The 15,898-nt window shown below is 30.7% G+C and overlaps 2 protein-coding genes across 4 annotated transcripts; one reads left to right on the top strand and one right to left on the bottom strand.

The window, feature by feature from the left end:
• Positions 1-6,132: 6,132 nt before the first annotated feature.
• On the bottom strand, positions 6,133-7,939 carry LOC111037560 (nucleic acid dioxygenase ALKBH1). Its single transcript, XM_022320208.1, has 6 exons — positions 7,674-7,939; positions 7,491-7,605; positions 7,269-7,422; positions 7,013-7,085; positions 6,551-6,747; positions 6,133-6,470 (listed from the first exon to the last, which is right to left on the bottom strand). Exons 1-6 carry the CDS (start codon positions 7,770-7,772, stop codon positions 6,215-6,217), a joined length of 894 nt encoding a protein of 297 aa, XP_022175900.1. The 5' UTR covers positions 7,773-7,939; the 3' UTR covers positions 6,133-6,214.
• A 2,966-nt stretch (positions 7,940-10,905) lies between these two features.
• Positions 10,906-15,387, top strand: LOC111037534 (regulator of G-protein signaling 7-like). Of its 3 annotated transcripts, none has more exons than XR_002604892.1 (13): positions 10,906-11,393; positions 11,649-11,796; positions 11,863-11,959; positions 12,032-12,082; positions 12,164-12,270; positions 13,112-13,163; positions 13,323-13,546; positions 13,610-13,833; positions 13,907-14,020; positions 14,078-14,221; positions 14,302-14,504; positions 14,625-14,717; positions 14,791-15,387. XR_002604892.1 is itself a non-coding variant. In XM_022320170.1 (13 exons), the coding sequence occupies exons 1-13, from the start codon at positions 11,326-11,328 to the stop codon at positions 14,854-14,856; spliced, it is 1,566 nt and encodes a 521-aa protein (XP_022175862.1). In that variant the 5' UTR covers positions 10,907-11,325; the 3' UTR covers positions 14,857-15,387. The 3 variants fall into 3 exon arrangements, 2 of the variants coding, with proteins under 2 accessions (XP_022175862.1, XP_022175863.1); XM_022320170.1 differs by having other exon boundaries at positions 10,907-11,393; positions 14,302-14,479; XM_022320171.1 differs by having other exon boundaries at positions 10,908-11,393; positions 14,096-14,221; positions 14,302-14,479.
• The last annotated feature ends 511 nt before the right edge of the window (positions 15,388-15,898 follow it).

Raw genomic sequence — 15,898 nt, 5'->3', positions numbered from 1 at the left:
ATTGTAAAGGAGTAAATCCATAAAGCCTTCTATTATGCAATACATAATTATCTATATTTATCTGTATACAGTTGTCAGTTTGTATCAGTGATGCCCAACCACTTCCTAACAATTATTATCTTTGAGCGGGCCACCAAATATGAAAGTACGAATAATTTCAATAATCTAATTTTGTTACCCATAGTAGGTATACAATTATATACGTCGTGTAGGACATACATCGTAAATATTGTACTTGTTTTCTCATATTTTATTGATTACTAAAAAGATTAAAAATTGAGGTTAGGTAATAATTTTTACTTTTTTAAAAATATTTTGTTTTATTTGAAAAACGCGCAACGGGCTACAAAAAATACATTCGCCTGCCGCAGGTTGGATAGTGGGTACCACCAGCGAGGTGGCAGTAGCGTTAAAATGAGTCCGGACACAATTTACCGCCACCGCTGCTGAGTGTGTGGACCTTAAACTGTATATTCCACAGGGGGATCAGTGGAAAACGGATGTTTTTGAAATTAGTATAACTTGGTCTTCCAAGGTTACTGGCACTGTTATCTTGTAACTCGGGAATGTAGTCATGGACTATGGACAAGTTTTGCTTTTTTGCAAACAATATTCCCCGGGCGCGTTATTTCCCGACATGGTGACGTTCCCTGGCCTCCGCGCTCCCCCGATATCACTCCCTGTGACTTTTTCCTTTGGGGCTACGTAAAGTCAAAAGTGTAAGTGGACAAACCAAGAAACAGTTGAAGGAGTCAATTAGACGTGCAATTGTCGAAATTCCGGACGATATGGTGAAGAAAGTGATGGGCAACTTCAGGGACCGTCTTGAGCAGTGCATCAAAAAAAAAAAAACATTTTTTATTTTTTTCATTTTGTAAATAAAAATTACCATGTTCCTCTACACATTCTTTTTACTTTCAACCCAATATGACCAAATTTAACAATTTGACAGAGTTTTTAAATGTATCCGCCTTTTCTTGACCACTCTGTATATGCTTATCATTGTATCCATTGGTCTCATCAAGACTCAAACTTCAAAATTCTCTCATTTGATGGTTAAAATATTTCTTGGAACGCATTAGTGTAACATAATTAATTATACATTATAATTATACGGATTCATTAGTACTTACTCTATATAAACGCCAAACGGCTTCTGATGAAAATATATATTTGAATGATTTTTTAGTCCTTAAATCTGTAACTATTGATTTATTGATTTACTAGCTGACCCGGCAATGCATCGCTATTGCAAGATTTCTCAGATGTTAATTTGCTATACATTTTCTGGATGTTAAATAATTATTTTTATTTTAGACCACTTTTAGTCACTTCTCCATTCTGGAGCAGTGGGAATGGACCTTTTTAATGTAACCGTATAAATGTACACCACTGTGTATTCTTCATAATGTTGAAAAAAATTGATGCTTATTGCAAAATTTTTTTCATTTGATAAATATAATGTACGAAGCTCCAAAATACGTGTATGTATATTTTGTGTGTATAACTATGGACGGAAAAAAAGATACGAATTATACCATTATTTTGATAATTCAAGGACTTAAAAAATTTCTTTGTAAACGACGTTGTCAACTTTTTCTGGATCGGGGGCAAAAATATACAAATTAAATTTGGATGTCACACATGATAGAGCGACGTATAGTTTACCGCGAGAAAAACATTGAACGTTCAGGTTAATTCCAGCAACGTTAAGTGTTTGTCACTGTGCTTTATTTACAGTCATTACAAATGCTAATTTAATTGGAAATTGAATACGTTTAAACTGAAAAGGTAATCTAAGGTTACAATTTTTATTCTTGGTATTAAAACAGTTTTTCCAGTACCACAGCCCGTTAAGATTACGCACTTTGGCAATAAACTTCTCAATTTTTTGATTTGTAGTCCAAAGTCTTGTACCGTTGCAAAATGTGGGTGAATTTCTCATTGCCCTTTGAAAACGCCAAATCTCTGCATGACACTCGCTTGTTATAATGCGAGCAATATATTATCAGGTAGGATATTATATTATATTATACTATTATTATCGTACCTCACGCTTGGTAAATAGGTACTCTATATGAATAATATTTTTTTTTATTTTTTATTTTGACTGTGGATACGCCGATGAGCGGTTATGAGTGCAACTCAACCATCTTAGCAAGCAATTTGTGAAAATTCGACTAATTATTAGTTATTTTTTACCAATAACTAATATAACACTATTGATTATAAATACTAATGAGTATCTATAGATACTCCGATAAAATTAATTGTTTTTTTTTCGCTAAACTAAATAATTATAATAATTGTTTATTATTCCGTCGATACCGACCTGCCTAGAAGCATTTGTGGTTATCGAGTTTGATTGTTATTTATTTTCAGTCAGCTGCTATTTCTTACTAAAAAAAAGGTATAAGTATACAATTTACACGTTTATTTTAATTAATAATAACTAATTATTTATTAACTTATTCGGACTAAATTTATGCCTAAAACCTCTTCTGTGATGTCCTCTTTGATTTAAAAAACTGCATTACGATTGAATAAGTAGTTTGAGAGTTTATCTCGAACAAAAGAAAGCGACTTCATTTGATAATTTGATATAGTAGTATAAATAAACATGACAATACAAAAAAAAATAACAATAATTTTTTGTGTTCACACAAAGTATTTTTATTAGTTGAACAAAAAATGGTTGTACACAGTGGCTCTGCAGTCATGAACATTTTATAAATAAGTACATCATTTTTCAATACTAGGTTCAAATACAAAAATTTGAACAAAGAAATTAGGGAAACGAAATTTGATTAAAAAAAATAAAAATAGCACAAAGTAGCTGTCATAGTGACATAAACGTTGCATAAAATATGAATACATGATTTTTAAATACATGGTTAAAATACAAAAAAATAGGTGAATAAACAAATACTGAAAAAGCTAAATTTACTATTTAACTATGTTAATAGCTATTGTTTCGAAAAAAAATAAGGTACCTTACACGCAGAACACCCATTACGGTAATGCACGTATTTCAATAGGTGTATTTCTTACATTATACATATTTGATATTAAAATAAAAGTAATTTGTAAAGTTGAATAGGTACATAGTTAACAGGTAATTAAAATTAAAATTTGTGTCCAATGTCACTATACCACTGAGCGAGTGTCACTTTAATCTTATTTAAATACTATACGTTTTTTGTGTGTTATGTATGAGATTCTGATATTGTGTTTTTGAGTATTGCAAGACAAATTGAAGTACCAAGTACGTATATACGTATGACCAAGTCCGGATTAAAGGGGGGAGGCAAAGGGGGCCATGGCCCCCAAGCCTCGATAGTTGGAGCTTATTAAGGGGCCTCAGATTTGTCTGTTAATTTTTTCGTTATATACTGTACATTGCATAAATCACCTAAAAAGACCATGATAAATCTGCTGACGACATTATTTTCAATTACATATGTCAAATAAACCTCTTATAATAATTCATAATAATAATATACAGTTTTTACTACTAAAGTGTATAATACTTACCCGCATATTGCTACACACATTTTCAATCATAGCTTACCGTTGGCCGTCGCCCATCAATCAAACGGACAAGAGCTATTTTTGTACACCAGTACACAACAGTCAACAACACAACACGTCAACAACAAATTTGTCGTCTTCTGTTATCATTATTCGTTTTGACTCTTGTTAAATGAATAATGTTTAATCGTTATCGAGTTTCATTCTTTCCTCATATTTTAAAAATGAAAAGATATTTTGAAAGTGTGGTTCTTCAAAAAGAAAAGAAAAAGAAAAGAAAAAGAAAAAAAACAACAAATTGAAGTAATTAAGTACAGGGGCCTTATTTAAAATGTTGGCCCCGGGGCCTCAAAATGTCTTAATCCGGGTTTGCATATGACGTAACAGGGCTTAGACGGCTTTCCATACCACTTCATATTTTTCCTCTGCAAAGAACCTTGAGGAATCAAAGATCGCTCCTACCGCCCTCCCCTAAATTACGTACCTGCGTATACCCCGGTGACCATCCCTCCTCGGACCTCGGTAATCGGGTAACATGGGTATCTACGATCTACCCTTATCACTTGACGACGCATATACGTTAGGAGTGTTAGGACGGTGTTGTTTGTTTCATCAACAAGGGCTTACGAATTACGATTTTGAAAGATGTCTGAAGATTTCTAGTTTTTCCAACTAACAGGCTGAAGCCCCCCCCTCCCCATCGCTCGTATTATTGTTTTTTGTTTTTATATTTACCTCGATTTAATATAGTTTCTTAAATCGTGTGTTTACCTATTTATTACAAACCATTAGGACCAGTTGCACCGTCTCTGATTAAAGTTAACTGTAGTTTAATCGGCCGAATTTTCCCGGTTAAATATCTGTTATTAGCTGATTAAGCTTAATCGAAGTTTAACCGTAGATGGTGCAACTGGCCCTTATAGTCCTAAACTCATAAGGTTCATAGATAATATTTATCATGGATAATATTATTATACATTGCCATAGTCATGATTAAAAAATTGATCAAAATCAAAGGTACTACCTATAGCTATATGAAGCGACTACAATTAGTAGACTGGACCAAATAAAAATTTATTTTATTGCTCATTATTTTTGTTATTATATTTTTTGTTAGTTCTTTTTTCATGTATTTTTTCTTGTTCTATTTTATGCTTAATTTAATTAAGAAATAATAAAGCACTTTATTATTCAAACTTATAATCTTGTGACAACTGAGTAATTATTTATTTTCAAGCCCCCCTCCATTGAAAAATTCTGCGTACGCCACTGCTAAAAGGTATACTTGTATGTCGTATTTGTTGATTTTGAACATTTTGTGATTACATTTTTTTAGGCCACCCACCATTTAAAAAATTATAGGTATGCACTAATATTATTATTATCATTATTAATATTACATTCTTACTTTGTTATACCACAGAATAGATTAAAAGGTTATACATTATCATAATGATTGTATGTTGTTGTCTATTGTTAGTTTGTAACAGGGTCTTGCCCGTTTAATACTTAATAATTAAATAGTATTCTTCAGTGGAAGAAAGTGGAACATTTGAACGATTTCTTTGATTTACACAACCCTGGTTTTTTTATTGACATTTAATAGTGTGTCAATCACTTTTGATTCTATTTAAATATCACATCTGAACAACTTTTTCTCATTTTTTGAGATACTAATATTAAAAATATAGTTTTTTACAGAATTAATCACAATTTACACTTTTTTTTTATTTTACTTAAACATTTTCCATAGATTTAATAACCCTTGTCGTCTACTTGTCTCATACATTTTTTGTTGTGTTCAGATATTCTAGTATTTGATTGTGTACATAATTTCATCGGATACATGGATAAGTCATAACTATAATCTGTTCACTGAGAAAATGTGGTTATGCGGTACAGCGGTGGCCGGTGGGGTTCCACGTGTTTTGTATTGTATTTTCTCTCGGCGAACTGTGTGTACTTGCGATGAGTTAAAAATAATATGTAATTATGAACAATATTGATGTACCTATTTTGCCTATACAATGCGCCAGACAACACATTACGTATTAATTGCACAATATTTTCCAACATTTTGGGGAAAATTGTATGGAGATCAAAACTGGAGCATCATTTCGGATACTAACGAAAAGTTCTTAAGGGGCCCCTGTCATGGGAGTGTTAAATTTGAATTTAATGGTATTAAAACATTGAATAGATACGAGAAAAACGATTCTGTCTGAAGATGGTCTGTCAACTTAATGCCTACATTTAGTGATATTATTGCTGTGAAAATAATTTATTTTATTATTAGATAATACAATAGATTGAACTAATTTTTGTTTAAAAAATTGCACTGAGAAAATGTCATTGTGCGTATAAAACATAATAATATTATATAATACTTTAAAAGTTGGAAATTTTCAAGATTAAATGTTATTAGGTAGGTACTAAAAAATAACTAAATCATTATTCCCGTTTCAATATCTAATTTTGTAAAATTTGAACTAAATATTTAGTTTTTATTACAACATTTACATCAATATATTAATATATTTTACAGAGATTTGCATATAATTTTAAATATTTAGTATGGATTTGAGTATTAAAACAAAAATAAATAGTCTCAAATGTTTATATAAATAATTTATTCATATGTATTGTTTACAGATTGGTGTACAGTTAAGTTTAATTAATAGTTTCAAACAATATTATTAACTTGTCTAACATTTATATTAATTCTTGTAACTTGCATATAACTCTTAAAAGGGTCCTCCAACTCATTTTCATAGTTAAAATCTTGATCATTTTTAGGTAACAGCACTTTTGGTACACCATGGTAACATAATCGGCTTTCTTTGCTCATAACGATAACATCTCCCGATCTTAAAAGTATTGCTGATGGCTTGTCATCCAATGAACGTCCTCCAATAAGAAATATGGCATGTAAACCAAAACTGTAAGATACATAGCAACATAGAAATAATATATGAGTTAATTTAACAGGGTGGATAATTTTTGTATCTATTGTTTTAACCTGATTGACAATAGTGGAGCGCTTAGATTATACTCTGAATGATCTGTATGTCCAGAGAGTGTTGATGATGGATGGTAAAAATTTACAATAGCTGCTTCTGCCATAAATTCATCAGGGAATTGTAATATATTAATAATGGTTTTACTAAGCTTAGATAAGTCCATTGGAAATTCAGATTTTGCAGTTTCAGAATATACCTAGTTTAAAATCGTATGATGAAAATTATTAATCTCTTTGACTTTTGTAAATATTAATATTGTATTATAAATGTTACTTAGATTATATTAAGTCATATTCCAAGAGCATAAAACCAAAAATAATTTATAAGTCAACAGCTAAAACATGCATTTTATTTTTTAGGAATTTGCTTTTAATTAAAATTTTAAGAAATTGTTAAAAAAAAAAAAGAAAAGATTTATGTATGAACAAATAAAGAAAATATAGATCTATTTTGAAACAAACTTTTGTATCCCAGTTGTGGTGGTATCCAAGTGTGGCCCATCGTAATTGATCTCTAAGTTTTACATTTCCATTCCTAAAAATAAAAATAAAATTATAAATAACAATTCCTAAAAAATAAAATCATATTAAAATGAAGAAATAAAATAAAATAATTTGTTGAGCTTTATATTATGCTAAAAACACAAAACCATTAATAGTTTTGTTGGCTCTATTTAAGATTTTAATATTGATCATAATTCAAAAATGTACAGCTAACTTATTTGTTGTAGTCCACCAATCTTCTCCATCGCCAAGGAAATGGTGAGCATCAATATTTAATCGATTTGGCTTTTTCGTATAGTCAACAATGCATCGTTTCATCCAATATTTTTGACCAGTTGATGTAAATGGATTTTTAATAAATATTAAACCTAGGTATGTCAAACAATAATCCATGTAATAATAAAAGTTGATTTTAATAATGATTTTAATATTTTACCAGGCACATTTAAGACATCATAACAATTCCAATCTGATAAATCACTTTTTAAACCAAGATCATCCAGTATTTCTTTATCATTGTTAAAAAATTCTGAAGTTAATTTCACAGGTTTCTATGATAAAATAATAATCATAAATATGTGTTTTTGTTCAAATACATTTTAGAAAATTAATAACTTACCACAAATTCGGTATCGATTTCATTTGCAAAGTCTATAACATCTAATTGCTGTTCAAGTGAATTAATATGCTTATAAAACTTGAAACATTCTTTAAACATTTTAAAACAAAATTAGGAACACATAGGTATATGATTTAACTTTGATATAATTATTTTATTATTATTTTAGCATACATTTTTAGACGTCAAAAGCCCAAAATACCCTAAACCCTTGGTAAAATAAAATTTGATATTTATTTTGAAATCTTTGAAGTCAACGTTATCAAAATTATCACGGCTGTAGATAGTAGATAGTATAGTTCCACCCAGTACCCGCGGTTATGGTTAGAACCGCATACCTGTATAAAAACCGTGGTTTCACCATAATATTATTATTGGTTGCACACTTGCATATCGCGGCCTAATATACCACGCAATGTTTGACTCACGGACTTAAAAGTTATAAGAACAGACTATAAAGAAATGAATAATGAATATTATGTATCTATATTAATCAGTCTATGATTCGAAATTTTGACGTTGTCACAAAACATAATTTAAAATGGTCTATCTCATAATAATTATTATAATCTCAGTAATGGTAGACCGTTTTTATCATGAATTTTTTGGTTTACAACAAAATATCAAAAACTGTTTGATAAATCGTTATTTAGATTATGAAAATCCATTGTTGTCATAATTTACAATTGAATCACTTAAAAAATGTATACGGATCAACGCAAAACCTTTTTGTATTCCAGTAAAATGATGAACTTGATTTGAATTACAATTTTCGATTTAAACGCTTATAAAATGTTCATATGTGTAGGTATTTTTGATATTTATTATAATTCATTGTGATAAGAACAACTTAGGTACCATGTACGTATGATTTATGAAATCTTTGTATTAAATTGTCCAGCTTTATTTTATTCACAAAGTCACAAAGAGAACTGAAATATTATCATAGGTACGCGATTCCGATATACGTTATGCAATTTCATCTGTTCACGAATAGCACAAAAATCACCAAAATATTTTATTTAATATCTAGAAAAGTAGAAAATGCCAAAATAAATGAATTTGGTGTTTGTAGTCTCTAGAATTATATTATATCTTTTTTGAATTCTAGCTAAAAAAATCAAAATCTGGTATTGATGATAATTCGGAAAAATTCCCGATTTTCCTTAATTTGTTTTAGATTTTCTCAAATTATGAAAAAGATTAGATTTTGATTTATTTGAAAAGTACCTTCTCAAAATTTGTTTACGTTAAAGCACTCAAAGCACCACCTATAGATTAGATATTCTACATTGCTACCAGAAACCACTCTCGAAGTTGAGATCAAGGCATTTCCTCCATAATAATTCAATATTTAGTATGGGTTATTTTGGTTGTGTATTATTCTACAGAATAATACCTAGAATACCTTATAAGTTTGGTTTTCATATCTTTCATAATCATAATATATTTTGTGCGCAATCTTTAAAACAGTAAATGCAAAATGCAAATATACAAGAAAGTCGATAACGTAGGTGGGTATTGCATTTTCGGGTATTCACATTGTAATAGACACAAGCACACAATCCGTCATTCATGCAAAACTTTACGCCACTGCTATCACCACGATGATTGATTACGCTGCAGTCTGCACGACCCGTGTCCCATTTACAATTTTGTATTACTTAAACCAACATTTTTATTATAGATGACCGATTTTCTTTTTCTTAATATTGGATTGAGGACTGAAATAAATTATAATTATGTAGTGACGATACTTTGAGTCTGGACAACGTACCCTTAATGCTATCTGTCAAATTCTATCTTGACAAGTAGCACTTTTGCAATAAGGATATTACAGATATTATAAAACATCAACATTTTTATTTAAAACTATTTTTTTGTCGACAAGTTTGTTTAAATAATTTATTAGTTATTAATTATATTTAGTCAACCCCTTTGGAAACGGTCACGCCATTTGGTCCGGCCAACGACCCGTGTGGCGTCCATAACAATATCCATCATGAGTGGGTGTATAGATAATAAAATATTATATATTTATAGGTACTGCGAAGTGAGTAATACCATATTATTATATTTACGTAAACACGTAATAAAATAATGGCAGTGATCGCGAGGATCTCGCTCGATCGATCGGAATTTACTCATTAGATCGTCAGACATCAGTATTTACAATGTCTGCTCTCCATCACTCTGACTCTTTGACTCTACACAGAGTTATTAGCATACCTATAATGGACAATATGGTTACATGGCATGTCAATCTAGTACCTGTACTAAGTAGTCCAATTATCTGCAATGATATTCTACACTGCAGCTACTGTGGGCAGGCACTAGTGTGATTTATGCTATACATACTGACAGCCGTAATCTCTACTAAGACTCAGTGGAGTATTTATATGTTTTTCCGCCTGTATAATTTATATTAACTACCAAATTCACCGTCTTTTCACCCTACCCCTTCCTACAAATTTAAAAAAACTTATAAAATGTATATTACCTATACGATACATAAATTATAAATATCAATTTGTTATAATATTATCATCTAAAAATGTTAAATATAACAAACTCATGGTTAGTTAATATTAAATTATACTTTATCCTATCTTTTTTTGTAATTTTAAATATTTTATAAATTTATAAATTTATCATATCATTTACCTACTTAAAAATGAACACATTTTTTTCATCAGAAAAGTATGCATCAATTATAAGATGGTCACAATTTAAACTTTAATGTAGGCAGCTGACAAGTGACAACAGATTCGCTTCAATATTGTTGATCAATCAAGATTGTTTGGTGGGTAAGGTACCCTCGTCCCTCACCCATCGTAGTCCATATTATATTAGATTGAGGCGAGAAAATGAACATTGGTCGTAGACTAAAGTCACCCCCCCCCCCTCCCCGTTAAATTATCTAAAATATAGATAAATCATAAATACAACACGTCCCTATAGACTAAGACTAGATAACTTTGAATGTCATTAACGACATAAAAATTATAATTTACTATTTATCATCATTAATTATTATTATGCTATTGCAAGAAATCTCGATGGCGGTTTAACGAACCCAAACTGCGCGGGCGGTAGGTGCCCCGGGAGGGGGGATCACGCCCGCCCAACAGCGCGCGCGCCACCGTCCGACTGTCCGAATAGGTATTGATTTAAAATTAGCCCGCCGGAGCAGTAAGTTGTCTCGAAAGATGTGCCGTCGCCGAACGGGATCGGCATTCGGCAGCGGTCGTCCGGCGCGCGCGCTCTCGGCAGTCGGTGGTCGTCCCTCGCACGCGCGCGCGCTCTCTCTCGACGGTCGTCCGCGGTCCGCCGCCCCTTCACCGCGCCAATCCCTTTGCTGCCGACTCGCGAGTCTGCTCCGGCGAGGCGAATAATATTATTGTTGTCGCAGCCGCCACCGCTCCCCCGTCAGTCGCCACAGCCATTGTGCGATATACACATTGCACAGACCGCGTACACATTACACAATTGCAATTTGCAACACGGAACCAGCAACGCTCACTCCCTCCCGACCGCCCACCCGAGCAGGACGGACCGATCGACAGCCAGCAAGCCACACGACCGTCCCTCGCAAGACGCGTTTGTCCGTCGTGTCCTTAATGAACGCAGTCACCATACACGGGCGTCATAGATGTTAATTGTCCTGTTAAAACCGATAGGGATACTATGTTCCTACATATTTAAAGCCATGGGACAAAGGTACGTACCTAACGCATAAATGTGACGCAAGATATTCGAACATAATATAATATGGTGTATCCACTGATGCGTCCCACCTATCCATCAACACGCTCCCCAATTTCATGGTGTTCATCCCCATTCCCCGTCAAAATCTGACCATAGAATATTATTATACACACCTATATAGACATTAAATACGCCAAATAGATTAGGTAGACATGCTAATTGACGTAATTGATGATACTCAATTTTTTTTTTTTGACTCATCCACAGCCTGGTCATTGGTTCTGAGCGGTCCGCTAGACGGAAGAAACAAAAAAATGATGGCAATCTACCCGTCGACACGCCGACCGTGTCACTCACGGCGGCTTCCATGACCGACCTAGACAACATTACTCAGCACCAGATAGTGTACAAAAAAGTATAACTAACATTTTGAAAACCCCCCTCCATTGGAGTCTTTAACACTCAAACCTCATATTTTTAGATGGAACAATTGATGGACCGTATGCAGGATGAGAACACCGGCATTCCTGTGCGAACGGTCAACAAGTTCAGAGCTAAAGTGCCTTCTGTGTTTACGGGTAACTTTCTTACACGCTCATGTTATTTTACACACCAGCCAATAGTAATAATAAGGTATGGTTTATTTTAAGGAACCGATTTGATATTGTGGATAATGAAGAATGTGGATGTTGATGATCAAGGTAAAGATTCAGTTGATTGTATAATAAGCAATGCAAATAAATGTAGTAAAACATTACTAATATTATACTCATGCATTTTAGTTGAAGCATTATACTTTGCAAATCTATTGTCTTCTCATGGTTACTTGTTCCCAATTGATGATCATTTTCTGAATGTGAAAAATGATGGATCTTATTATCGTTTTCAAGTAAGTAATATATGACGTTTAATTAACTGAATATTGAACTTATAACTCTTGATAATAATTATAGTATTGTTTTAGTTTAATACATTAACATTTAAAAGTAAATTACTTAGTTAATGTTGAACATACATAAATGTTTATTATAAAAAGTATTAATAGCAGTAATTTTATTAGTAGAGGTTTAAGGCCGAAACATGGCGATTTTCATGTTGTACGAATATTATTTAAACTCAGGCTGACAAATAAAAATGAAAAAAATATCACAATATGGTACAATTACACATTAGATTCAATATGACATCATTGTAAACAGTAAAATATCAAGCATTAACCCTATATCAGTTAGGTATATCTAGATTAACACAATTATTTATGATCATAAATAAAGTATTAGAATTGTATCGATCAAATTGATATATTATGTTAACTTAAATTTAAATATACCATAAATCTTATTAAAATTTGTAAAATATTAAATATCAAGTGTTATATTTGGGAGAAGAAAAGCGTTTGACTTAATTTGTTTATTTTATACAAAAAAAAAATGTTTATATATTAGAATAAAAATACATGAAAATCTCAAAATGTAAAATTTGGCTAAACTTATTTTGACCAATCACCAAAGTACTGGCTTAATATAAAATAAATCATAACTAATAATTACCTAAATTAGGTATAGCTGTATACGTATACATTTTGAAAAGAGTTTAAATACATTTAAATTACGTATAATATATGATTAGTCAGTTTATATTAGTATTGAATTTAAGCATTTATTGCAATACAATAAATGACTTTTATTATTTTTAACTCTTACTGAAATATTTTCTCTAATTTATTACAGACTCCTTATTATTGGCCATCAAATATATTTGACCCTGAAAATACTGACTACGGTAAGAATGTAAAATATAAATATGTTATATTTTATAAGAAATAATTGATTTTAATTTAATTAATTCAGTTTCTGTTATTCCTATTTTTTGGGGACACATTACTTTTTATGTAGAATAATAAAGTATCTACTTAAAATGAAAAGTACTTATATTTTTTAGCTGTATACCTGTGCAAAAGAACAATGCAAAACAAAACACGTTTAGAGTTGGCTGATTATGAAGCTGAAAACTTAGCAAAACTCCAAAAAGTGTTATCTCGAAAATGGGAATTTGTATTCTTGCAGGCAGAGGCTCAAAGTAAAGTAGACAAGAAACGAGACCGCATGGAAAGAAAAATATTAGATAGTCAAGAACGTGCATTTTGGGACGTACATAGACCAATGGTAATTACCAGAATGACTTTAAAGTTTGAAACAATACAACATAACGTTTGAGTTTATTTACAGCCTGGTACTATAATAACAACAGAAATTGACTACAGGAAATTAAAGAGGTATAAAGAATTAGCTACTTTAGCAAATGGAGACATTACCAACTTACTACTACCTATACAGCTTCCAGTAAAAACTAACATTGGTAAACCTACTATTGAATCTATAAAAAAAGACATAACTGCAATGCGGCTAAAGCTTGATCGCCGTAATATAAAACTATCAAAAATTGCAGACACGTTAGTATTGATTCAATTCATAAAATAATAATTGTAATGCACAGTGTACTGACTATTTTACATTTTCTTCTAGATACATTACCTATTTTGAACAGTATGCAGAATATGATCCATTTTTTACACCTCCAGAATTTAGCAACCCTTGGTTGTTAGATAATGTTGAAGTATGGGATTGTGACAAACATGCGTGCGTAATTTTATTGATTATTAAGTTTATTAGAAACAATTAAAATTTTAAAAATAGTTCTATGTTTTCTTATAGGAAAGAAGTTACAGTACGTCGAATAAAACGATGGGCATTTAGTTTAAAAGAGCTTCTAGCTGATCCTGCGGGAAAGGAACATTTTACAAAATTCCTGGAAAAAGAATTTAGTTGTGAAAATTTAAAGTAAGAATAAATGCCATATTATATGTTTGCTAATAGATAACAAGTATAGAACAGTCCAAACAATGTTTTTTTCCTTTAAGATTTTGGGAAGCAGTACAAAATCTTAAGAAATTGCCACAACGTGAAGTACCTGAAGCGGCCGAAGAAATCTGGACAGAGTATTTAAGTGGTGATTCATTAAACATTGACTCTCAGTCAAGAGAATTAAGCCGAAAGAACATGTCCGCTCCTGATAGATGGGCATTTGATATTGCTGCCGTATGTAATCGCACATTTTCATTATGTAAGATTAAGAATGGAGTTCAAGACATGATAAACAGAAAATAGACCTTCCAATTTAGTTAGAAACTAGTTAGTGTAGAACTTTAAAAGTTTATATTATATGTTAACTGTTATTAATCAGGTTCATGTCTACCATTTAATGAAGAGTGACAGCTACCAGAGATATATAAGATCAGAAATGTATAAAGAATATTTAAACACTTCCAAGAAAAAGGTAACCATTTTGAATTATTTTTTTTTATTATCTTGTAAGAAATAGATTTGATTTGATTTTTACTTTTTTCTAGACTTCCATGAAAGGGATTAGGTCTATAGTATCATTTTCTGGAAAAAGAGATATTTGCCCATCGTGATGGTATGCGTACTTACATTATTCAAAGTACCTTTTCAATACAGTTCAAATATTTGAAATATTATTTACTTTTTTATACATAAATTGTAAGCAATTCAATTTAATTTTTATAATTTAGGTGGTTAAATTATTATTTTTTTATATAATATGTACTATTCGTAGGTATTTGCATTTTTTTGGTTCCATAATTACAAATTATTATAAACAATTATTGTTGTGAAAATGTTAACTATTAAGCCATTATTGTATGTTTGAGGCAATTTATGTTCCTATAAAATTGGTGACATTTTTTATACATATATTTTTGTTGTACAACTGTTACAAATTTTAATAAATATTATATATTTATTGTTTTTAATTGTATAAATGTTTGTTTAAATTTACTTATGAAATTTGTGTAGGTACTTATGATATTGTTATTGTTTAGTCAAATTTAAATTATTATTAACGTGTTGAATTGTATAAATTTTAGATCTACTTATACCTTGGTAATTAAGCAGAAGTCCATTAAATGTTAAACATGTTATTACTATGCATTATGTTTGATTTGTTGGAAATAACGGTGTTCACATTGTTCTCTTTGATTATAATTAATAAGTGTTTGATAACTACAGTGATCAATAACATGAATAACACTAAATAACTATTCAACATTTTAAAAATTATATTAATGTATTACATTTTATTAAGATTAACATAATAAAATAGTCATATGAACAGTGCCGGATAAGCTGGTGGTACAAACTGTGCATTGCACTGGGGCCCCCAAAATTATGGAAATATGATTTATCATAATTCATAAATGGCATAAACATAATACTTTAATAGCATAGTAGCTTGTGCAAATGTCTAAATGTTATATTAGAGTTATAATATGATGAATAATTATAAAATTAATTAATTATTTATTTATTTGGACAGCTAAATTATTATTTTTTAATTGTATACATTGTGATTAATAGTTAATTTGTTTTTTTAATTAAAATAAGCAAGTACATTAATGGCATTTTTTTTTAAGAGCCCCAACATTTTATTTTTCACTG

Source organism: Myzus persicae, unplaced genomic scaffold (genome assembly GCF_001856785.1).
Source record: "Myzus persicae strain clone G006 unplaced genomic scaffold, MPER_G0061.0, whole genome shotgun sequence".
NCBI classification, from domain to species: Eukaryota; Metazoa; Arthropoda; class Insecta; order Hemiptera; family Aphididae; genus Myzus; species Myzus persicae.
Note: the sequence above shows the minus strand (reverse complement) of the source record. Positions and strands in the feature narration are given on the sequence as shown.

What these genes read in the sequence shown, in the direction of transcription:
- LOC111037560 (XM_022320208.1), bottom strand. Translation starts at nt 7,772, where the DNA reads ATGTTTAAAGAATGTTTCAAGTTTTATAAGCATATTAATTCACTTGAA. An exon ending in AAATCGATACCGAATTTGTG is followed by an intron (nt 7,606 to 7,673) that starts GTAAGTTATTAA and finishes ATTTTATCATAG; the next exon opens with AAACCTGTGAAATTAACTTC. An exon ending in GCTCCACTATTGTCAATCAG is followed by an intron (nt 6,471 to 6,550) that starts GTTAAAACAATA and finishes TGTATCTTACAG; the next exon opens with TTTTGGTTTACATGCCATAT.
- LOC111037534 (XM_022320170.1), top strand. Translation starts at nt 11,326, where the DNA reads ATGTTAATTGTCCTGTTAAAACCGATAGGGATACTATGTTCCTACATA. An exon ending in TGTGGATGTTGATGATCAAG is followed by an intron (nt 12,083 to 12,163) that starts GTAAAGATTCAG and finishes CATGCATTTTAG; the next exon opens with TTGAAGCATTATACTTTGCA. An exon ending in TGGGATTGTGACAAACATGC is followed by an intron (nt 14,021 to 14,077) that starts GTGCGTAATTTT and finishes TTTTAAAAATAG; the next exon opens with TTCTATGTTTTCTTATAGGA.